Genomic DNA, 24,587 nt, shown 5'->3' with positions numbered 1-24,587 from the left:
TTTTTAAGATTTGCCCCAAATAAACGGCTGCCCCGATTAACCGGTGGCCCAAATAACCAGAATCCACTGTAAATCATATATACAATTATATATATAATTTACTAGTTCTTACACCCAGATTCCAGAGGGCACTACGGTTTTTTGGCATCGTTTTTTGGCTTGGTTTCTGATTTCATTTCATTAACCCCCAAACCCAGAGGGCACCCACATCTACCAGCATTGAATAAATAATACGCATGCTCCACTTCTCGGTCTTTCTATCTTCACGTTCACCGGTGGCAAGCATACTTACTTATATTTTTCACCAGGAATTTGTTCTATATATATATATATATATATCTCAACCATTTGGTTCATCCTGTCTACATTATGCTAAGTCTTTATTATATCTTCAGTTTCCTATCTTCTGTTACTATATATCTCCTACATCTTATACGATGTGATACTTGCCATAAACTAGGATCCCTTTCTTTAAGGGATGGGAAGTTACGCTCCCGGTTTCTTCCCATGTACAATTGTATTCTTCCATTTTTCTATACTTTTAGCCATATACTATATAACTCTACTCTTTCATACCTCATGAACTATTAGAGAAATTCGAGGGGAATTGAGGTACTATTGCTATTCTTGATCCTATTTCCGTTCTCCTTCCTTTAGCCTATGCTGCCTATTCAACATAGATAATATAAAAATGTAACTACAGTGGATGGAACTCTTGCTCTATTATATGCTACTATGCTATCTGTCAGGCTAATAGTCATCTTGCCCGTAAACTACTAATCAAAAGCTGCTTATTACCAGCATTAGGCCATGATATCATATTATTTCCAAATTACTTTACTTATTACATTTTGCTTATTATCAGCTTTCGGCCCTTATTTTATAATACTGCTAAATTTCTTGATTTACCATGGTACTACATTATTACTATCAATACTATCTTATATATATTCGAAGGAATATATATAAGATATACTATCTTATATATATTCCTAGTTTTGCGGGCAGTTGACAACAGAAACAGATAGCCACGTTAATTATGGGCCGATATATTGAGTGGGTTAGCCCTAGAAAAAGTCCCTTTCAATATATCTACTAACCCATAATTAACACATTTTATAACTTTTATAATTTTGCCTTATTATTTTATTTTATATATTTTTGCTCTATCATATTTCCATTTATGCTACTACCACTACTACCTTTTTTTCACCTTTTTGCTTTACGTTTTATTTCATTTTGGTTTTACTCTCACTTTATATTACATCTTCTAGGTTTTTGCCGCTGTGCCGGCGTTGGGCCTTTGCACATTACTTGGGTGTTTTTGACGCACAGGTCTTTCGCAGACCACCTAATCTCACTCAACCTGCTACCTCATTGCCAATCCGATAAAGTTTTACTCTACCATATTCTGTCATATCTAGAAAATTTTTACTTTATCATATCTAGAACACACACACACACACACACACACACACACACACACACACACACACACACACACACACACAAGGTGTCTCAAAAATACTGGTACAAAAACAAGAAGTTGTTTTTCTGACTTTTAGAAGTGTCAATTGAGAACTGTTTCATATTGATGAAAGTCAGCAGATCCATCTCAAAGGAATCTTCACAACAAGCAGTTTCAAAAGAAACTGCTTGTTCAGACAGCAGGAAATGTCTGAAATACGAACATTCTTTCTAGAAAAATGCTACTGAGTTTTAGAGAAGATAGATGGAATGTCCATCCTCATTTTGTGATGAAAGATGAGAATCCAAATAAGAATATTGTGCAATATACAGGGTGTCTCAAAAACATTGGTCCAGATGTTTAGGGGAGGCAGGTAACATCTAAAGGAATGTGAATCGCATAGGAACCCATAACTGGAAACGTCACCGTAAGTCGGTAGACGTGCTGTTCATCAGTTCGCGAGAGGGAAAATTTCTGGTTTACTCATTCAAGCAGTAGTCTCCGCATGAAGAGCATGCATTGATATACGAACTGTGAGCTGGAAGACATGCAGCTAGTGAATGGATTAGCAGAGGGCAATGGACGAGCCGCTCAATGAATTTATGGAGAACGCTTCCCAGACAGACATGTACCAGACCACCGTTTGTTTGCGTGTGCGCATCAAAATTTGTGCGATTGTGGGTCATTTAGAGGTAACAGGAGTAGTGTGGGCAGACCACGTTCGACGTGACCTCTCGCCATGGAAAAAAGTGTGTTGAATGCCATCCAGAATAATCCTACTACCAGCACACATGTCGTTGCCTCTGCCTTAGGAGTGTCTCGTTGCAGTGTACAATGTGTCTGGCACGACGATTCCTTACACTCCTGTCATCTCCAAATTGTTCAGTTACTGCTCTCCCAAAATCATCCTGCACGTGTGGCTTTTGCGCAGTGGTTTCTCCAACAAAGTGTTCAAGACTTGAATTTTCCAGCCCATGTTTTGTTCACGGATGAGGCTTATTTCACTCGGGAAGGCTTATTCAATCAGCACAATGCTCATGTATGGTCTCACAACAAGCAACACGACGTGTGCCCCCACGCGGCACAACATCGCTTCGCAATAAATGTGTGGGCAGGTATGGTCGGTGACTGCTTAGTCAGCCCATACCTGTTACCATCCCGCATGAACCCCGCTAAATATCTGATCTTTCTTGAACAAGTTCTACCAGGGTTACTTGAAGATGTTCCAGCAAATGTGAGACAACATTTGGCTTCAACATGACGGGGGGCGCCTGCCCATTATGGAAGGTGTGTTCGTGACCATTTGAAACAGGCGTTTTGGGCGTCGATGGATTGGCCTGATTTATTGAGCCTTGATTTCTTTCTGTGGGTGCCCCCAAATCTATCGTGTATGAATCGCCTGTGGAGACGGAAATGGATGTCGTGGCGAGACCCGTCTGCGCTGCTGCTACTGGCAAAGAAACTCCAGGTGTGTTCGACCGTGTCTGCCAATCCATGCTGTGTTGGTGTCACGCATGCATCGCGTCTCATGGTGGAACCTTCGAGCATCTGTTGTAACATCATGAAATGCATCCATCTCATACTCCATTGTTAATATTATGTCAAATAAATGTTTGCCACTAATTACTATCTTGCATCATTTCTGCTTCTTGTGCCTTCTTGTGTCATTTCTGCTTCTTGAAAGTATTAGCCTCTGCTACTACTTTCCCGTGACGTTTCCGGTTATGGGTTCCTATGCAATTCACATTCCTTTAGATGTTACCTACCTCCCCTAAATGTTTGTACCAATATTTTTGAGACACTCTATATATATATATAAAATAATACATATATTTGAATAATGTTTAAAATAGTTGGAAACTGAATCTTTCATAATAAAAATAAAATAGGGGTACAGCAAACATGAGAGGCAGCAGAAAGCATATTCCTCTACATGATGCTTGAAATATTACCATAAAAATAAATTAGAATAAGAATTAAAAATAAAAATAATGCCAGCAGCATGGCAAAATGACCAAAAATAGCCAAAATTAAATATAAAGATAAAACAAAAGGGGGGAGGGGAGAGGTAACAAGAGTAGAAATATTGAAGCAGAAACTCTCTAAGATAATTTAGAATATCTAAATGTAAGGATAATAAAATAATAATTTCAAAAGCAATTAAATAGAAATTTAATGGCACCCCCTCTGATGGACACCAGGTCCAAATTTATGTGAAATATCACCAACCGAGATGTAAACCACTACAGTAAAATAACAAATAGACTGACCATTACGCCCCATCTCAACAGAGGACCACAAGGCCAATAATAGTCAGGGAATCGCTACATTTCGATCGCTAAACAAATCGCCGCAAAGGCGAGTCGATCGAAAGATCAGTCTGCCACTCGATCCCCAGATCGAACCGCCAATGCAGAGGACCTGAATGGTGGTGGTCCTGATGCAGCAAAAATTAAAAATAGAACAGATACGAGCAGTCCAATGCAAACCCACACTACTGACAAAAGTAATCCTTAACCAGATTATATAGGCAAGTAAAGTACTATGGATGGCAGCACAAGCGCAGCGTTAGCAATTTGCCCACTATTGTCATGTGATATAATTATACAAATATTTGAATAATGTTTAACATAGTTGGAAACTGAATCTTTCATAATAAAAATAAAATAGAGGTACAGCAAACATTTATTTCTATTTAATTGGCTCTCGAAATTATTTTATTATCCTTACATTTAGATATTCTAAATTATCTTAGAGTTTCTGCTGCAGTATTTCTATGCTTGTTACCCCTCTCTTCCCTCCCTTTTGTTTTATCGTTATGTTTAATTTTGGCTATTTTCGCTCTTGTTTTGCCATGCTGCTGACATTATTTTTAATTCTTATTCTAATTTATTTTTATGGTTATATTTCAAGCATCATATAGAGGAATATGCTTTTTGCTGCCTCTGATGTTTGCTGTACCCCTATTTTATTTTTATTATGAAAGATTCAGTTTCCAACTATTTTAAACATTATTCAAATACAGTATATGATATTATTATATCACATGACAGTAGTGGGCGAATTGCTAATGCTGCACCTGTGCTGCCATCCATAGTACTTTACTTGTCTATATAATCTGGTTAAGATTACTTTTGTCAGTAGTGTGGGTTTGCATTGGACTGCTCGTATCTGTTCTATTTTTAATTTTTGCTGCATCAGGACCACCACCACCATTCAGGTCCTCTGCATTGGCGGTTCGATCTGGGGATCGAGTGGCAGACTGATCTTTCGATCGACTCGCCTTTGCGGCGATTTGTTTAGCGATCGAAATTAGCGATTCCCTGACTATTATTGGCCTTGTGGTCCTCTGTTGAGATGGGGCGTAATGGTCAGTCTTTTTTTTATTTTAATGTAGTGGTTTACATCTCGGTTGGTGATATTTCACATAAATTTGGACCTGGTGTCTGTCAGAGGGGGTGCTGTTAAATTTCTATTTAATTGGCTTTTGAAATTATTTTACTATCCTTGCATTTAGATATTCTAAATTATCTTAGAGTTTCTGCTTCAATATTTCTACTCTTGTTACACCTCTCTTCCCTCCCTTTTGTTTTATCATTATGTTTAATTTTGGCTATTTTTGCTCTTGCCATGCTGCTGGCATTATTTTTAATTCTTATTCTAATTTATCTTTATGGTTATATATATTTAAATAATGGCTTAAAAGTTTAACATAAAATAAGAAAATAAATAAAATATAGGGGACTATCGGCTACTGTTTGTCTTATTACCTTTACTTCCCCCTCCCTGTTTGGTTTATTTTATTTTACGTTATTTTTATGTTAATTTTTCGCTCTACATTTTTTGCCATACTACTGGCTTATGTTTTATTTTGAATTATCAGATCTATTCTATATATATATATATATATATATATAAGAATAGAAGTAATAGGTGCAGGAGTTGTAATAAGAGGAATATATGAAGGAATATAGACCTGGTTTACTACTATGTAGAGTAGAAAGCACCTAATAACTATAAATAAATAAATATATGAAAGATAGGAGGTTATGCTTTTAGTGTGGAGAGAGAACAGCAGGTAGTGTAATCAACCAATGGGTTTGATAACATGGAAAGGCAGTCATAAAAAATAACACAATTCGAACCTGCAACACAAAGTCTAAAAATATTATATTATAAGTACTGTGCTTAGTGCTGTACTTCAGATGATTTCACCGTCATTAATGAGGGCCAGCCATCAAAATCAATCAAAATGCAGCAGAAAGTAAGGCCTCTGTTTCTTACGTTTTGCTGCATTTTGATTGATTTTAATGGCTGGCTTTCATTAATGACGACAAAATCATCTGAAGTACAGCACTAAGAACTTATAATATAATATTTTTGACTTTGTGTTGCAGGTTCGAATTGTGTTATTTTTTATGACTGCCTTTCCATGTTATCAAACCCGTTGGTTGATTACACTACCTGCTGTTCTCTCTCTCCACACTAAAAGTATAACCTCCTATTTTTTTTATCTCTATATATATATATATATATATATATATATATATATATAGATATATAGAATATTATTAGAAAAAGTAAATCAATCCAATAATAATACCATCATGGACCTAATAAAACGCAAAAAAAAAAAAAAAAAAATTTATTATTATCGCTTTTTACCGACAATCTAGATGACTTCAACTGGGGCCAACCACCCAGAATGAAGGCAAAAAACGACAAGAAGTTCTCTGTTTCTGTGATGATAAATATATGCTAAGTAATTTAAATCTAAACCAAATATAAACCAGTATAGGTCAAATATAAATCGAATATAAATAAATCGAATGATGATAAAAATTAAGAAAAATTTTGAAATATTAGAATCAAAGGTAAGAAATATAAGTAAAATATAAATGTAAGCATATATTAATCATTGTTGACCCGACAGAGAACGTAATTTAATGATTAAAATAAGATTAAATATATAATACATACTACATTTGACCGTATCTAGGACATAATGTAATAGTTGTCAAAATAATGTGTGGTGCCCCCTATGTGATGGATACGGTAAAAATAAATAAATAATTAAATTAACGCAAAGAGAAACATGCAGATAGTAAGAAGAAAAACTAAAGGAGTAGGAATAATAGAACCTGAACTCCACAAAGGTGAAAAATAGTGGTATAGATAAGAAATAGTTTCTCCTACGTCCTCATATTGCCCTAATAATTTCGGAGAAATAAAAATAGAGTGTAGGACAGTTTAAAGACATTGCAAGATATAAGTTGTGGCTCGGGTATGCCCAGGATCGCAAACCCGTTCCTATAGTAGGACCCTGAGCTGAATTTGCATGTTATCTCAGCGTGAATTTAAGTAAATTTAAATGAATTTAACTATATGTATTAAAAAAAAAAAAAAAATGATACACTGTAATTTGCAAGCCGGTGGGTACAAGTTTTCTACACCGTAAGACACCAAGAATGCAAAGTGTATCCTATGTACATATATACATGGCACTAAATATGACAATTATATTGAAAATTATATTGAAACAATAGGTTCAGAAAACAAATTTTTGAAATTAATTATGCTTATTGCTTTCCTGAAGTGATATTTCAGGTAAGCGATAGGGAAATTATTATTAATCAACTTGCCATACAACGCTGTTAAGCCTGTTGAACAATTTTTATTACTATTGCAGATATAAGCAATCCTTAAACATTGCGATAAAATTATATTAGCATGCACTGATTTTGATATATTAGATTTCCAGTTTGTAAGGCTGACTACGTTAAAATTAAATGCATCTCTTTTATTATATACGTTTACGTCTATTTTATTATTATGGAATATTTCTATATGAAGATCCAAGTAATTTGCTATAGTATCGGAACTATTAGTTTTTTCCTATACAAGTTCTACTGGATATAATTTACTGTAATCCTGGACAAAATGTGGACAATTAAAAACACATATCATCTACGTATCTGTATATAAGTAGGTTATCTTGGAATTCTCTTTCTGTATAATACGCCGTAAGACACCAAGAATGCAAAGTGTATCCTATGTACATATATACATGGCACTAAATATGACAATTATATTGAAAATTATGTTGAAACAATAGGTTCAGAAAACAAATTTTTGAAATTAATTATGCTTATTGCTTTCATACATACAGATAAAGCTTTCATACAGCTTATTGCTTTCATACATAATACAGATAAAGGTTTGCGATTATGCTTGATGCTGGACTTCCCATAGGGGTGCCAGTCACTTGTAAGTATAACGAAGTCCCGTCATATACATAATTATTAAAGATGCATAATTTTATTAGAGAATCCCAATAGGTTAAATCAACCTTTATAGCATTTTTATTTTCTAAATATAGTTTCTGGAGGACGACTTTTAAATTATCAAGATTAATGCTCGTAAATAGACTGTTAAAGTCAAATGTTTGTATTTGATGAATATTGTTATTTTTTATAGCATTTATAATCGGTAAGTTATTATTTATTATAATAGTTTTATTTAAGTTATTTAATATAATTTTAAGTAACTTTTCTAACGTTTTTCCGGGAAATTTAGCATAACTATCTCTACATGATGTTATGAATCTAAAAGCAATGGGTGATTTATGAAATTTGGGTATGCAATATATAAATGGATATTTTAGGTTATTATACTTTAACTTTAATTTTTTTATGCAATGCAATTAATTTTTTGATTATTATATTAGAGGAAGATGTTATCTGTTTATATGTACAGCTAGACTGTAGTTCATTTTTTATAATATCTATATAATATGATTTACATATGATTGCATAATTGCAAGCAGCTTTGTCAATGGGAGTTATTATAAAATGTTCATGTATATCTTTGAGCTGCCTATTTATTAATTTGGTATTATATAGATTATCCTGTATGAATTTCAATTGATTATATTTGTTAGATATGATATTAAGCATTGTAAATAACCACATGTGATAAGCTTCAACCGGTATATTATGTTTGTATGCTGATCTTATGCAGTATTTTAGTAAATCTAGATTTAACAATTTTTTAAAGTTAGATTTATTAATAGGTGGATTAGGTCGAAATTTAAAACCCAGTGATAAAATATCTCTAAGTTCTGGATATGGGATTATATCTAAATTGCCGGTTATAATGTGATTATGGTTAGGATCCACGTATCTATGAAATGAAGGTTTGTGACAAACACACGTATCCTGTCTGATGTTAATATTGTGAAGGTTTGTATGTTTTATAGTTACATCGTTTCGCTATTTTGAAACAAATGGCAGATGAGAAAAATACATATGCTCAAATCTATTTTTCTCAGCAGTTTTATTAGTTCTGTATATGTTGCTTATGCAGTGAAATTTTCGTTGCCTTGATGATGCGTTGAATTGAAGTGGATGAAATGAGGAAATCGTAAAAATAAGTAGTTGAAAGTTAATTTGAGAAATGTTTAGTATTACAGCCGAATCTCGTTAATACAAAATTCAAGGGACCTAAATTTTGACGTTTTGTAATAACGAGGTTTGTAGTAACAAGGTCCCCAAAAGTGGCAAAATTTTATCTTTTTTTTTTTTTTTTTAAGTACGTACCGTATATCTAATAATAATAATATCAAAAATAAATGATAAATTAATATAATAAAATAAAAACAAAAGCCTTATCTAACAATACAGTAATAGGAATAACACATTTTTTAAAGATTTTATTTTATTTGTATGATAAACTAAGAAAAAAGCAATTAACAGAAATTAAAATATTGTACAGTATAAATTTTGATATATACAATATTTTAGTATCACAGTAAATAGAATTACAACCTTAAAATAAAAGGAGACATACAAACCATTAACATTGTAATAAATTAATCTAATTTAAAGAAAGAATCCAATGTTGATTGCACAGTTTTTGTCCTATATGCATTTTTAACTACAGCACAGACATTATCAAATGCAGTAGTTGTTTCTTTATCGACGTTACTGCAGGCCAACACATTCTCTATTATGTTGAATGCACTTTGGGCATCTTTTTTAGATGACTGTGTGTGCTCTTCACTTTCGATGTCGCTGGTAACAAAAACATTATCGTTTTCTTTGGTGCTCAGCAGCTCTTCTGGTGTTGGCATTGCAGTGGTAGCAACTTCATCATCCATCTTCAAATTTGCCAACAAAATCCATATGCTCCTTCAAATTCCTCAATGTTGCTATTGCATTCATCTGCAGGACCATGTTTTTCGATGATATTCTCTCCAAAGCCACTTTCTGAAACAGTTGATTATTACACTTGATGCAGTACTTTCCCAAGCAATAACAAGATTATGGATAGCATCCAAGACATTCCAATTTGGCTGCAAATTGTTCCCTCCTATGTTGCAGATCAAGTACCTTATCAGGCATACCCTGTATGCTCTCTTGAGGTTATAAATAATGCCTTGATCCAGTGGTTGCATTAAACCGTTGGTATTGAGAGAGAGAGAGAGAGAGAGAGAGAGAGAGAGAGAGAGAGAGAGAGAGAGAGAGAGAGAGAGAGGGGGAGGGAGGGGGGTGCCTCCGTAGCCAGGCGGGCAGGAGCAGTAGTGCATAGCACACACTTCTTGATTAGACCGGGGTTCGAGTTCGTACACACCAAATACGGAGGATGCGGCAAGTCAGGGAATAACCACCGCATAAAGGGTGAGGGTTGGCGTCAGGAATGGCATCCAGCTGTAAAAAATGCATGCCAAAACAATAAACAAAACACTGACCCCATATAATAATGGGAAAAGGCGAGGATAAAAAAAATTGAGGAGAGAGAAAGAAAAGTAGAAAGAAATCACCAAGAAAGAGAAGAATGATATCCAGCTCAGGACGTTGGTGAGAATGGGCTTGGCACGCCTAGGGTCCAGAGCTGGATATCATCATTCTTCTATTTCTTGATGATTTCCTTCTACTTTTCTTTCTTTCTCTCTCTTTCCTCTGTTAGGGTAACTCGGGAATTTTTTTTTTTTTTGGCTAGTGCAGCATAAGCCTCAGACTTCCATGCACCGTATAGCTAATAATAATAATAAAAACAACAGCTGTATATTTGTCAACTTAAGTGTATTGGCAGAATGTGCCATACAACGATCTAGAATCATCAAAATGTTCCTTTTTTCTGAAGCCATTCTTCTGTCCACTTTTGATACTGAAAAATTGACTGTAAGCCAAGCACTTCTATTGGCCTCATAAATCACAGGGATGTTGGTTAACTGCTTTAAAACATCTTGGCTTGGAAAACTTACTAATCACAAGTGGGCTTAGTTTTGTACTGCCATCTGAATTTCAGCATAACAGAACAGTGAGTCTTTGTTTACTAAATTTTCCACCATTACAAGACTTCTCAAACAGCAAATGTTTTGTTTGGTAGCAAATTATAAAATAAACCTGTCTCATCAAGATTAAAAATATCCTTTGTCTCATATTTTTAAGGAATGGACTGTACAGAACACAACGGCTCCTCCATAGCCAGGTGGGAAGGAGCAGCAGTGCGTAGCACACGCTTCTTGATTAGACCGGGGTTCGAGCCCGTCACCACCAAATACGGAGGATGCGGAAAGGTCAGGGAATGACCACCGCATATCCCGGAGCAATATGGCTTTAGTTGCTAATGCTCCTAAAAACCAAATAACAAACAAACAAACAAACAGAACACAACCAGTCTGTAGCCTTTGGCAAGGCCACATTATGTCAGGGGTCTGGGTATATTCTTACCATGTGTATGCCATATCCAAAAATTTCAGCATGCTCTCCCCCCCCCACTTTTTCTTACTATTCAATACACCATGAATTGTCAAACTAATAGAGTAAGCTTATCCGCAAAAAGATCTAAACCTCCCAAACACTTCCTAGTTCATTTCACAAATATATGTGGTCTCAATTCTAATCTCAATGATGTCTATTTCCACTTGCAGTCAGCCAAACTCCATGTACTTTTTCTGACAGAATCTCAGTTATCAGTTGATTCGACCACTGCTCATCTCAGTTGCCCAAATTATTCGCTGTATGATTGCTTTAGCCTCAAAGGTGGTACTTGTGCATATGTCCGTTCTGATATTCCCTGTCAGAGACTTGGTAATTTGGAATCTCCTCGTTTCGATCTTCTCTGGCTTAAAATCTCTACCTCATCGTGTCAAATTCATCTGTTGTCTCTACCGTTCTCCCAACTCCACTAATCACTTGGACCACTTTGACTTCCTCTCTTTGCGACTTGACTTTCTGCAGTCCAACTTTCCGAACAGTGAGGTAATTTTCCTTGGTGATTTTAATGTTCACAACTCCAGCTGGCTTCCGTTTTCTAGTCACACCGACCCAGCTGGTCGAGATGCTAGAGGCTTTTGCAATTACTAATGACCTTGCACAGATTGTTCATTTACCTACAAGAATACTGGACAATCCTAACCATGCAGCCAACACGCTTTCCCGACAATATATATGCATCCCATGTATTTTTTTTTTTTTTCTCTATCACTAGTCTCCTCACTTAATCTGAAATCCATTTAGATTTAAAAAGCTTAGTGGCTTCCATGATTACTTGCCTGAATGCTTACCATTTAGAATTTGCAGCTGATAACATCAAGTTGAAGCCGCGATACTAAATGCTTTCCAAGCCTGAAAGGAAATTGCAATAATTTATGTCGATATAAAAGCAGCCTTCGATAGTCTGGATGTACATGCATTACTTCATTTGCTCCAACACGCCTTCCAAATAAAAGGAAATTTGCTGAAGTTCCTACAGGCCCTACTTACTTGTCGGTCCATTTATTACCGCACAGATAGTCAGATCCTCCAGTGCCAACTCCACGCGGGAGTTCCACAGGGTGGAGTTTTATCTGGACTCGTCTTTACCGCCATGATGATCCCATTCTGCAAGGGTAGGTATGATGTATACACTTATGCAGATGATATTAAGATCCTAACACCTATCCAATCGTCTATGAACAATAAGGCTTTGTGTGAGCAGATTAATTATAAGCTTCTGGACAAATTTGGCTTGGCCCTAAATCCGCAGAAGACGGTAATCATGGTGTACTCGCTCAAAAAATTGCCTATGCTCGTACACCTGAAACTTAATGGCAAACCTATCCCAGTTGTTGAGACGCATAGAGATCTGGGAGTACCATTTTGATACGAAACTTACGTTCAAGTCTCATATTGACCTGATGTAAAGAAAATGAACTACTTATGTTGGGCAACAAAACAGCACCTCTTGCACGTGAAACAGACTACAACATGGTACTACATGGCACCGAATTGTGGGCATCAGCCACCCCTACCCACATTAGGGGAATATATGTGAGTGAATTCTAGCTGCCGAAGTGGGCAAACCATAAGCACCATATCCCTCAACAGTTAAGGACCATGCAGCTCTCTGAACAGCTTAAACTGCAGCGTTTACCAGACATCATTGCCTGGAAACGATTAATCACCACAATCAAAATGACTGGCACGATACCATCACCATGCTTCTGGCAACTTTGTGAGTGGCACATCCCGCCATCTGCATTAAGAGGCACAAAATCCTTGAGAATGAAGACCAACAGACTTAAGATGGCCGACAGGTTTATACCCACCAGTGCGTTAGAATCAATTCAGTGCCTAACACATATAGGAATTGACCCTATTAAGGCTCATAGAAGATCTGAAATAAAGGAAACAAACTGCAGTGTGGCTCGCTGAGGCTACCGTTGTTTAGTAGTTGTGTGAATTTCTGTCAAGAAATGTGTGTACGCAATTGAATAATGTATATCTCATTGTTTTGTTCGGATTTTTTTTTTGGCTGGTGCAGCATAAGCCATAGGCTTTCTTGCACCATGCGGCCGTTACTAATACTATCTCGCACAAGTTGATCAGTGGATGTGATGTTAAGATGAACTTTTGTATTACAATTGCCAGGACTCTAGACAGAAATGTAGTGAAGAGTAATGCAGTTTATATGTCATCTTTTCGTGTATATTTAACCTTTCTTGTATAGTTTAGACATTCTTTTATTCACATTTTATGGTAATCCCCTGGCATTTTCTGCCGCGAAGGGAATTTGTCACTTACCAATTACACCTATATTTTAAATTTGGTAGGACAAATAAAGATTTATTTATTTATCATCAGTGGTCCACTGAATAGAATTTAAACTGTCTCAGCTTATTGTAGTCACCTTTATGAAACCAAAATCCTCTCCCCCATTACCTTTGACAACAGTTATCTGTAAGTAGATCCCACATCAATACATCGATCATAGCCATCTAGTGGTTCCTTTATCTAGAGGTTCATATTGCATGAAGGCTCACTGCCAATAAGTGGATCAGGAATATTACTTTCTCTTATTGCTTCTTTAACAAGCTGGTGTTAAAAACATTATCCAGTAAATTCAGAAAACCCTTTTCTGTATGAGTGAACAACCTACAAGTTCCTGTTAATATCTGGAGAATTAAAATCCCCCATTATAAGACATTCTGATTTACAGACCCACTCTTTTTGTTTGTACCTGTATGACATGCTGCTACTCAAATTTTTATTTTCCCTGTGCTTATGTTATACCAAACTGACTCAGTATTGCACTGGTCACCACTGTCGTAGCCGGGTGTCATCGTAAGGGGGTATGCCGACCAGGTTTAAGATAGACCTAGGAACATTTATATGCATACACTTATACACATGGTTAAGGGGGGTCATATGTGCCCTCTATGCCCACCCCTGAATACACCCCTGCTGGTCATCCATGTCAACTAGCTGCACTGCTGTACATTTTGTTTTCCTCTTAACCAAGAACATTCCACCCCTACAATGTCCACATTTGCTGACTTAATTGGTACTTCAAGTTCATCAACTTTGCTTACTATATGCCTAATATTAGCAAACATGCGAGTAAACATCCATCTGTTTTTGCTCTTAGTAACATTAACACAGCCCATGCATTTGTTTGTCTCATTAGGACACCCAACAGGTCTTGCATTCCAGGTTGCTGCGTGTTCTAATAGAAGCAGTATGAGAATCACTTTTGCTTCTGTCTATGGCTGATGCTAATCTATTAGTCTCTGTCTCCATCTGACCAAGCTAGCAGTTTTCTGACCCACCATTGCTGTGCTCAAAGCATTAACAAATATCCTTGCACCTCTACTATTTAGGTGTATCCTATGTCTGTAAAAAAAACTCTCTCTCTCTCTCTCTCTCTCTCTCTCAACATGCACAGAATGCTTGAATCCATGCTTTATGAATTGTATTAAGAAAGATATTAGTCTTTTCTGCAAACAGTGATCTTAAAACACCATATTCTTTAAAACTAAGCATATGCATAAAACTAGAAAAATAAGTGAAATCTTATACCTTAAACCTTGACAAATAAGTTAAAAAAAAAATTATTCAAAGTAAAACAAAAATGTTTTATTTCCCTGGCAAATAGCAAACCAAACTTTTCTAATAAGTTTGGATATATCCAACTAATTGGGGGGTTGACCAATTTCACATAATTGATTTTGACAATTTTCTTTTATTTTAGTTCTGAAATTAATTTTAGCACGTATATTGGAGTTATTTTAATATCTTGCGACAGTTTTGACTAACGTTGGATTAAATCATAAGAGGTTGAGTTTCTGATCAACAGCATTAAACATTTTGTTACTTAACACCTTTGCTGCTGGCGTGACCTGCAACCTTTTTGAACGGAATTCAAAAATTTACGGGATCGAGTCGATCTAGACTGGGCTGGGCCGAGACATTTTGTGCTTTCTTCTCTCTGTGTCTGAATTAGCTACTGCCAAAGATTGCTTTACAAAAATACCTAGTTTTCTTCTGTCAAATTGGGAAAATTTGACAGAAGAAAACTAGGTATACAACTAGGTAAACATGGTTCTTAAATACAGATGGGTTTTTTAGTAGTGTACTAAAAACCGCATGATACCCATTTGTCGACACACAGTTAACATGTAAATGTGTTCTTTTTCCATGGTTTTTCAGTCAATTAGACAATATTTTTAATATTTTTCTGATTTCCTTTAGTAAACCTTCAGCAGAACAAAAATAAAACAGTAGGCAGAATTCAAGTTTTATTTAAGTATATGGTATTTGTGTATATGGAATTAAAGTAATAAATTAAAAATTATGTATAATCTATTGTGACAGAGGAAAGAAAATTGGGACGAGATGAAAGACCAATCCTTGTTCAGCTTGACTGGCATAAAGATGACCGTGAAGGCAGGTTTCTTTTGCGGCGAATGGATGAAAAATCTTTTGTAAGTAAATGTTACTGATATTTGTTCATTGTAAAATTAAATAAAATTTTAGTTTTAATACAAGATTTAACAATTAAGTTTCAGGACTGAGTTGATTGCACTTACATCATAGTACATAAGACTATGATCAAATATGCTGTGGAAGTTGATCTGTGTGACTGCTTCCTTCTACAAGGTAGTCTGTGTAGTGAAAGCTGTTTATTACATGCAGTCATATTAGAGCTGTTGCATTGTCCAAGGTATTGCCATTGTGTTAAGTGAGAGAAAAAAGAGTAAACATAATTTTGTTTCAGTGTGGGGGAAAAGTGTTACCGAAATCTATGATTTGTTAATAAGCATATCTTAACAATGCTCTATTCTGACTTGTGTTTTTTGCCAGTTTACAAGCTTTTGATAGCAAGGAAATTGTTTACAAAGAATTTCTTTCACCAGGTAAGACAGTGAATAAGGTAAGGTAATTTGTTCCATTAGGTAATTTAATGAATACCACTGCACAAAACCTTTGGATTGTCTTTGTTAAAAGAATTCATTAAGTAGGGGCCCAGTTTTAAGAGAAGGAAACTGGTTCTGTTGCATGACAATGCGACCAGCAACATGAGTGGCATTCTATGCGGATTACACTAGCCAACAAAAAATATTTTTTTGTCATAACTCTGAAATGAAAATATGCAATTCTGGAGGAAATAAATACGTTCATTCTGCAAATCATCATAAAAAGTATATTCACGTCTACATCAAAAGATGTACCAACGTTTAATGTTAAAATAAAGGGACATATACGTATAATTCAAGTTTGAAATAAAAGTATAAAAAAAAATTATGCATTCTCTATAACTCATTTAACTTTGGAAAAAATATTATAAATTATAGTGAAATAGTTATATTTCAATAATATATAATCAGCATACCTGTAATTGTTCGTGTACTATGTACTACTGCCTTAAATGATCGGGAAGCTGCCAATTCAACCTCCTTTAACTGGGTTTCAAACACATAGTCTTTCAGGAATTTCCTAATTTTTGCTCCTACAAAAATTCTTTCCTTAAGTTTGCATATATCTAAATTAGGAAACACACTTCTCAAGTATGCAAATCCATTACCTTCTTTACCTAGTCCCTTCGCAAAATTTTTCATCAGTCAGTTTGATGTGCAGTGGTGGAAGAAGAACCTTGTTTGATTGCACTAAAGGAATATATTTTACATTGCATTGTCCTGGTATGAACTCTTCCCACTTGTCCCAACGTTGCACAACATTAATGTTCTTCTGTCGCATGACTGTCCCACAAACACAAAAAAACAACATTTTGTGAAACCCCCCCCCCCCTTGCAAACCAATAAATTTAGGATCACTGCATGTGTTCCAACCATAATCCTGGTATTTTATAGCATGTAGAACCTTAGACATGCTTTCGTGACTTTCTTTAAGTTCAACTGAATGAAACACAGGAACTGATGGAAATTTGTTGCCATTATGAAACAAAACAGCTTTTAAACCTAATTTTGAGGCATCTACGAATAAATGGCATTCATCTGTCTTATGCACGGCACCTAGTTCTTTCAGAAGTCCAATAATGTCTTTGCAAAAACACATACTGCCCTTCGTAGCAAGATATTTCGAAAACTTTTCATGTCTTTTTTGAAACACTGAAACCTTTGTTCCTGCTGTGAATATATTCCACTGCTGTAACCTAGAACCTAACAGTTCAGCTTTTTTTTTCAGAAAATTTAAGTCTTGAACCAAATCATTCAGCTCATCTTGTTTGATTAAATGTACCCCACTATTTGAACTTACTGGCTGATAGTTGACAACTTGTGAAGTGGTAGGAGGGCCCTTGATAGCAGGAGGGTGTGGCCCTCCTACTCTCGAGGGGCTGTTTATGTGTTGGTTTGGAGGATAGATTTATGACCCTCAGAAACATGTCACAATAAGTTAAGGCTCGGAAAACCTTGGTACAGCCAAATGCTAAGTGTGCTCTCCTCAAATTGTGAATTGTTGCATAGGAATTTAAACTTAAGAACCATAGTAGTAGAAGTCTTATGTTTAACACAAGAAAACCGAGGCCAGAATAGATTGCTAAAATTAAGAGAATTAGCTTATATCAAATGTTTAAAATAAATCAGTATGTCATACATTACTGGCTAGATTATGCAAAATTGGCATATTTTGGTAAACATAATTCCATCTATATTTAATTAACTGTGACATGATGTGAAACTATCGTGATTTTCAAAATCTACGCATAAAAATTGGTTAAAAACAGCATTTAAGTTCTTGGAGGTAAAAATCATGTTGGCTAGTGTTACCAGAGAGTTTTTGGGAAAGCATGAGATTGTGGAATTAGCACTGATTTATTTTCACAAGAGTAATATTTGTTCTCCAAAATCATACCCATGCTGAAAGGACAACAGTTCGATGTTATAAAGGACATTAAAAAGAAGTGTGACAAAGGAATTGGTAATCGGCTCAAATGAGTTAAAAAAAAAAAAAAAAAAAAAAAAGTTTCCAACATATGAGTGACCTCATAAGTACATAGCTGCTCAAGGTTACTTCGAAAAATATTAAATATTTCATTTAACTTTCTTATTTTCTTTAAATTGATTCATCTTAGAACTTAATTATCAAACCTTGTACTTCAGTTTCAGGTGTAATTTTAAATTCAGTTTAGATGACTTCAGTTTTTTTTTCCTTTTTGTAGTTGCCAAGTATAGAAGCATACGAGGGAAACAGTTTTAAAAGAAAATCATCTAAGCGGGAAAAAAGAGAGAAAAGAAAGAGGGAAAAGAGAGAGAAATTAAAGGTTTTTAATATTTGATTTTATGAATAAATGATATTTTAATGGTAAAAGAAATTGAAATTAGGTTATATTTTAATTTTGCCTTAAATGTTTAAAATTTTGTAGTTATTTAGTTCATTATTTGACACTAAATATTTGTTCTTAAATATTTTGGCTGCACTGAGAGAAAAGTGAGTGGTCAGAGAGAAAAGTGGATACCCAATTACAAACCATAAGGTGGATGCTTATTTAGAAGACCTTTATTCCAAATATGATCAAAAGTCTTTGAAATGTCAAGAGCAACTGCTTGAGTTTCACCAAATTCTTCTGTTGAATTTTTCCATAAATGGGTAACATAAGCCAGTTGACTCTGACAGAATCCATACTGGCGATCGTTGATTAGATGGAAGGTTTCTAGATAGTTTAAGAGTTGGCAGTTAATTGATTTCTCCATTATTTTAGAAACAGTGGAAGTAAGTGCAATGGGATGATAATTGGTTGGGAAGGATTTGTCATCCTTTTTAGGAACTGGCTGGATGTGAGCAAATTTCCAAGCAGAAAGAAAAACACATTTGGAATAAGAAAGTGAAAAAAGGATTAAGTTCAGGACAGGTGTAAGTTCATTAGCACTGATTTTAAGAACTAGTGGAGAAATATTATCAGGAGCTGGAGCTTTCTTAGTATCAAGATTAATCAAAATCCTTCTGACATCCTTTTGATGGAAGACCATAGGAGGCATTAAATGGAGTGCACTGGGTTGATGGGAGGAGGTTTACCAAGATCATCAATACACAAGTTGGAAGAAAAATAGGATGCTAGCGGGGTCAGCTTTATCTTTGGCTGAAATGGCAATAGGACCATCTGGTTTTGACAGAAGTGGGAACAGAGATGGGCAAAATTTTCGGCCAATAGCTTTGGCAAGAGACCAGAATGCTTGGCTACCATTTGGACAAGAAGCAAGTTTTCTATTCTTACACTTTGAAATTTAGTTAGGGCTGATTAATAACTGCTTTACAGTTGTGAGCTTTGGTGTAGGCAGAAAATGAACCTGGAGATTTGGAAACAAGCCAACGACGATATTCAACATTCTTCTCTTGAACAACCCTAGCACATTTGTTGGAAAACCAAGGTTTATATAAAGGACGAAATTTTATGGTGGATTGTGGAATAAAGGATTCCTTCTCTTCTACTAGAATAATTTCACTGACGTGATCTGAGCAAATGTTGACATCAGAAGATTTGAAACAGTAGTCCTGCTAAGGAAAAGAAGAAAAGAAGTCTTGCAGATCATCCCATTTTGCATTTTTTTAATGCTAAACAACATGAAGTTGAGAATGGCCGCAAGAGAAAAGCTCCATTGGAGAAGCCATCACCAAGTTGTTTTCTGAAGTGCCTAGAGGACAACTTACCTCGACCATGTACTTAGAAGGGTTGTTTATGAGAAAAAGATAAAGCGTGTTGGCTGCGTGGTTATGATTGTCTGGTATTCTGGTAAATGAACAATCTGTGCAAGGTCATTAGTAATTGAAAAAGCTTCAGTGTCAGCTGGGCCCATATGGTTAGAAAACGGCAGCCAGCTGGAGTTGACATTAAAATCACCAAGGAAAATTACCCCTCTGTTAGGAGAGTTGGACTGGAGAAAGTCAAGTTTCAAAGAGAGGAAGTCAAAGAGTTCTAAGCGATTAGGGAGTTGGGAGAACAATATAGGCAACAGATGAATTTGACAGAACATAGTAGAGAGATTTTAAGCCAGTGGAGATTCCAAATTACAAAGTCTTTGAACAGGGAATATCAGAATGGACATATGCACAAGTACTACCTTTGAACTGAAAGGAATCGTACCACGAATAATTCAGACAACTGAGATGAGCAGTGGTTGAATCATCTGATAACTGGGATTCTGTCAGAAAAAGTACATGGTGTTTGGCAGACTGTAAATGGAAATGGACATCAAGATTAGAACTGAGACCACACACATTTGTGAAATGAATGAGGAAGTGTTTGGGAGGTTTAGATCTTTTTACAGTTTGTTCTATTATTTTGACAATTCATGGTGTATTATTCAGAAGTAAGAAAAGGTGGCAAGGACATGCTGTATGAAGTAATGAAATTTTTGGATATAGCATATACATGGTAAGAATATACCCAGCTCCGTGACATAACATGGCCTTGACATTGCCCTCTGCGTACTCGGATTCCCTTTAGTTACTATCTGGCAGAGTAGAGCCAGCAAGATTATACATCGTAACCTCAGAAGACATCAATCATACTGCATGATGCAAGAGATCAGGTAGGGGGAGCTGCCAGAATTGACTAATTTATTTAGCAATTTCTAGCTGAAAGAGATTACCTCTAATCTGGAACTCCTGTGTAATTTCTCCTAATCTAAAAACCTACAAGCTAAATCTATTGAAAGATTGACATCCTATCATTATTTCTTTTTCCTTTCTGAAGTTGTTTCAGAGATCTCTCTTTTTGTCTTAATCTTCCAAGAATTTGGAAGATTAAGACAAAAAGAGAGAATTTTGAACATAAAAAAAAAAAAAATACATTATGAAATTTTGAACATATACATTATGAAAAGAAAGGTGTTCAAATGACATCTGATCTTCTAGAAATATTAACTTTGACATTTGAAGTCCTCTATGGAAAAGTTGAACTGATGTAGTTAACTTAAGTCAGTTATCATTCTTTGAATTGTCGATTCCTGCTGCATTGCTGAATCTTCTTGATCAGGCTGTAAATGAACAGCCACAATCTGAGATATCTGATAATGTAGAATTTCCCAAGTTTGCACGTTGTCTGCATTTCTACTTCCTACTTCTCCTACCCAATTAAGAATGTACCACTAAAGTAGTGGTATATTCATATGCTGATGGTAAAATATATGGGGTGTAAAAGTTTACACCCCCTAGAAACAATATACACATTTTTTTTATTTATAAAAAAATATTCACATACAATATATAAATTAAATACATATACTTCTTTGAACTAAACTTATAAAATAACATATTAAAATAAAAATAAATAAAATATCAAACCCCCCCCCCCAAACAAATACTGTATAGCGCATATATATATATATATCCCTCCCCCCCACACACACAAAAAGACTGAATTTCAATATAGGTACCATGTTGGATAGACAACTTGTGTGATCGAGACCCATTAATATTCTGGAATCGGACAAATGCAAACTTATTGTGATTTTCTCTTGTAGAGAATCTGTCTTCATTTTGAATTTAAAACGATGTTTTGAATTTTAGACCAAATAAAAATAGGATAATAAATATAATGTATAGGATATTAAGAAATATTAAAATTTTTAAATATTATATTTTAAGTCAGGAAAGTTCCCCCTTTTGTTACGCTACATGATGAACAGAAGGTTGCGTGAAGGACATGACCTGAGAAAAATAGTTATTAGAAGGGGAAAAAACACTTATTAGAGGGGTCATGTTTTTAATCGACTTTTATTTTAGTTTAGTGAAAAAAGGTTAGGTTTTTTTTCTGTGAAATAATACTAATAATAAAAATACATATTTCTTTTAACGAACAAGAGAAATTAAATAATATAATTATTTTTTCACTGAGTGAATTTTTCTTTAATAACACTACCCATCATAATTTTTACCTCCAGCAAATCAGTGTGGTTGTTTCTGGTCAAGTTTTATGTATAGAATTTAAAATCAATCATAAAAGTTTCCTCTCATGTCTCAGTTTTAAGATGTAGATAGATAACTGGATTCTGTACAAAGATATCATTACTGTTTGAAATAAAATTTTTAAACTTATTAACTTTTGGTTGGTTTTGTTTATTTGGCTAAAAGTTAAGCAAGTACATCATTACTGTTTTTGCAATATAGTATGTTTTGTTTTTGATGCACTTTTCCAGACAAGTCAGTATTTTTATCAGTTTTATTACACCATTCAAGTGTTCAATATATAGTGTATGATAAACTATGCTAAAAGAATTCGCCTTCTGTTCAAATTTACCAATTGCTTTTACTATTTTTAGGTTAATGCATTGTTAAAATGGAGAAGACACAGAGCTTGCATCAATCACACAGACAGCTCCTGCTATGTTTGTGGACACTTAACCCCAAAAACTCAGGAAGAAAATATACAATGTCACAAAAGTTGCATATTCATTGTACTTCGGCTGCAAGATCGGTGACCAAGAAAAAATTTGGGCTCCACATATCTGTTGTATTACTTGTACAATGAACTTAAGGCTGTGGTTATATGGCAAGCTGAGAGCATTACATTTTGCCATCCCTATGGTGTGGCACAAGCCCAAGAATCATTTTAATGACTGCTATTTCTGCATGACAAAAATAAAAGTTTTTTCCAAAAAAGAGCAAGCACTGCATCAAATATCCCATCAGCGATTAGGCCAGTGCCACCAAAATCTTGGGGTATTGGAAGTGATGAAGGCACAGAAGAAATCGTTTTACCAGATGTCACGGAACCATGTACTTCACATGATTTGGACTATGAGCCAGAAAAAGAAAAGGCCCCACACTTCACTGAACAAGAAGAATTAAGCGACTTGATCAGAGACTTGGGCATACCCAAAGAGAAGGTTGAGTTACTCGGATCCAGGCTACAACAGTGCAGCTTACTCGCCAAAGGTACAAACATTACAATATACCATAAGCAAAATGAAGTTTTCAAGATATTTTGCAGTGGAAAACAATGTGTGTCTGCAAAGACGTCGTTGGTCTTATGCACGAACTGAACGTTGATCACAATACCTCTGAATGGCATTTGTTAATTGATGTGTCAAAGCTAAGTTTGAAAGCAGTATTGCTTCATAATGGAAATACTTTACCATCACTTACTCTTGTTCATGCTGTTGGCCTGAAAGAAACTTACGATAGTATGTCTCAGATTCTTGCTGCTATATGTTACAATGACTATGGTTGTAATATTTGTGGTGATCTCAAAGTGATTGGACTACTTGTTAGGTTGCAAGGTGGGTTCACTAAATACTGTTGTTTCCTGTGTTTGTGGGATAGTCATTCAACAACCAAACACTACGTCATACAACACTGGGACAAGAGAGATGAATATATTCCCAGCAAAAGTAACGTCGTGAAGTATGTTCCATTGGTTGATCCACAAAAGGTTTTTCTTCCTCTTTTACACATCAAGCTTGGACTGATTAAGAATTTCACTAAGGTACTGGATAAAGAAAGCAGAGGATTTGCATATTTACTGAAAATGTTTCCAAATTTATCTCATGCAAAGCTGAAGGAAGGAATTTTCATAGATCCTCAAATAAGAAAGCTCCTAAACGATGAAGAATTTCAAAGAAACCTGAATGATGTTGAACAGGCTGCATGGAGATCTTTCGAGGCTGTGGGACACGGATTCCTTGGAAAGAGAAAAGAGAACTACGGGCAACTGGTGATAAACTTGCTGAAATGTTACAAGAACGTGGGGTGCCAAATGTCATTGAAAATGCATTTCCTTCATTCCCATCTGGATTTCTTTCCTGAAAACTTAGCAGATGTCAGTGATGAACAAGGAGAACACTTCTACCAAGACGTATCTGCAATGGAAAAACGATATCAAGGTCGCTGGGACTCTGCCATGATGGGAGATTACTGTTGATTCCTTAAATGGGAAAGCAATCTGGAGTATAAAAGGAAATCATTGAGTGGGAAACATGTCTAAGTAACATATATTATGTGTAATAATTACAACCATGTATGCTGATATTGTATAAAAACAAGGAATTTAAAAAATGCATACATCTTTTGATGTAGCCGTGACAGAAGTAAAAGATTGATATTTTTATTAATCAGGACATTAATTTTGTTCAAAATATCCAACTTTCTTTCCAGAGGTATGACGAAAAAAATTTGTTGGGTAGTGTAATTCTTCATTATTTGCTATTTCTTCATAAAATTCTTCACAAGAATTAACAAAATTGCACTTATCTTGTAGTATTGCTTTCAGCATTTCTATGGTCAGCTGTGTTTTTGTTGACATCCAAAACTTATTTACTACCGAAAAAACTCTTTCTGTTGTACCATTTTTTCCAGCAAACATAATGCAAATCATTTGCGTTATGTTTGCCATTAAG

The 24,587-nt window shown here is 35.2% G+C and overlaps 1 protein-coding gene across 2 annotated transcripts in view; it reads left to right on the top strand.

Moving 5' to 3' along the window:
- Positions 1-24,587, top strand: part of cno (adherens junction formation factor afadin) — a 525,824-nt gene that overhangs the window by 86,711 nt on the left and 414,526 nt on the right. For both annotated transcript variants that reach the window (XM_090380034.1, XM_090380033.1), the window contains exons 3-4: positions 15,607-15,716; positions 18,413-18,514. In XM_090380034.1, coding sequence (XP_090236160.1) covers positions 15,607-15,716; positions 18,413-18,514 — 212 coding nt within the window. The remainder of the gene's footprint in view (positions 1-15,606; positions 15,717-18,412; positions 18,515-24,587) is intronic.

The sequence above is a fragment of the Mastigoproctus giganteus genome, chromosome 8, assembly GCF_048544385.1.
Source record: "Mastigoproctus giganteus isolate SK-2022 chromosome 8, ASM4854438v1, whole genome shotgun sequence".
Lineage (NCBI taxonomy): Eukaryota > Metazoa > Arthropoda > Arachnida > Uropygi > Thelyphonidae > Mastigoproctus > Mastigoproctus giganteus.
The sequence above is the reverse complement of the archived record's forward strand: the minus strand, read 5'-3'. Positions and strand labels throughout refer to the sequence as shown.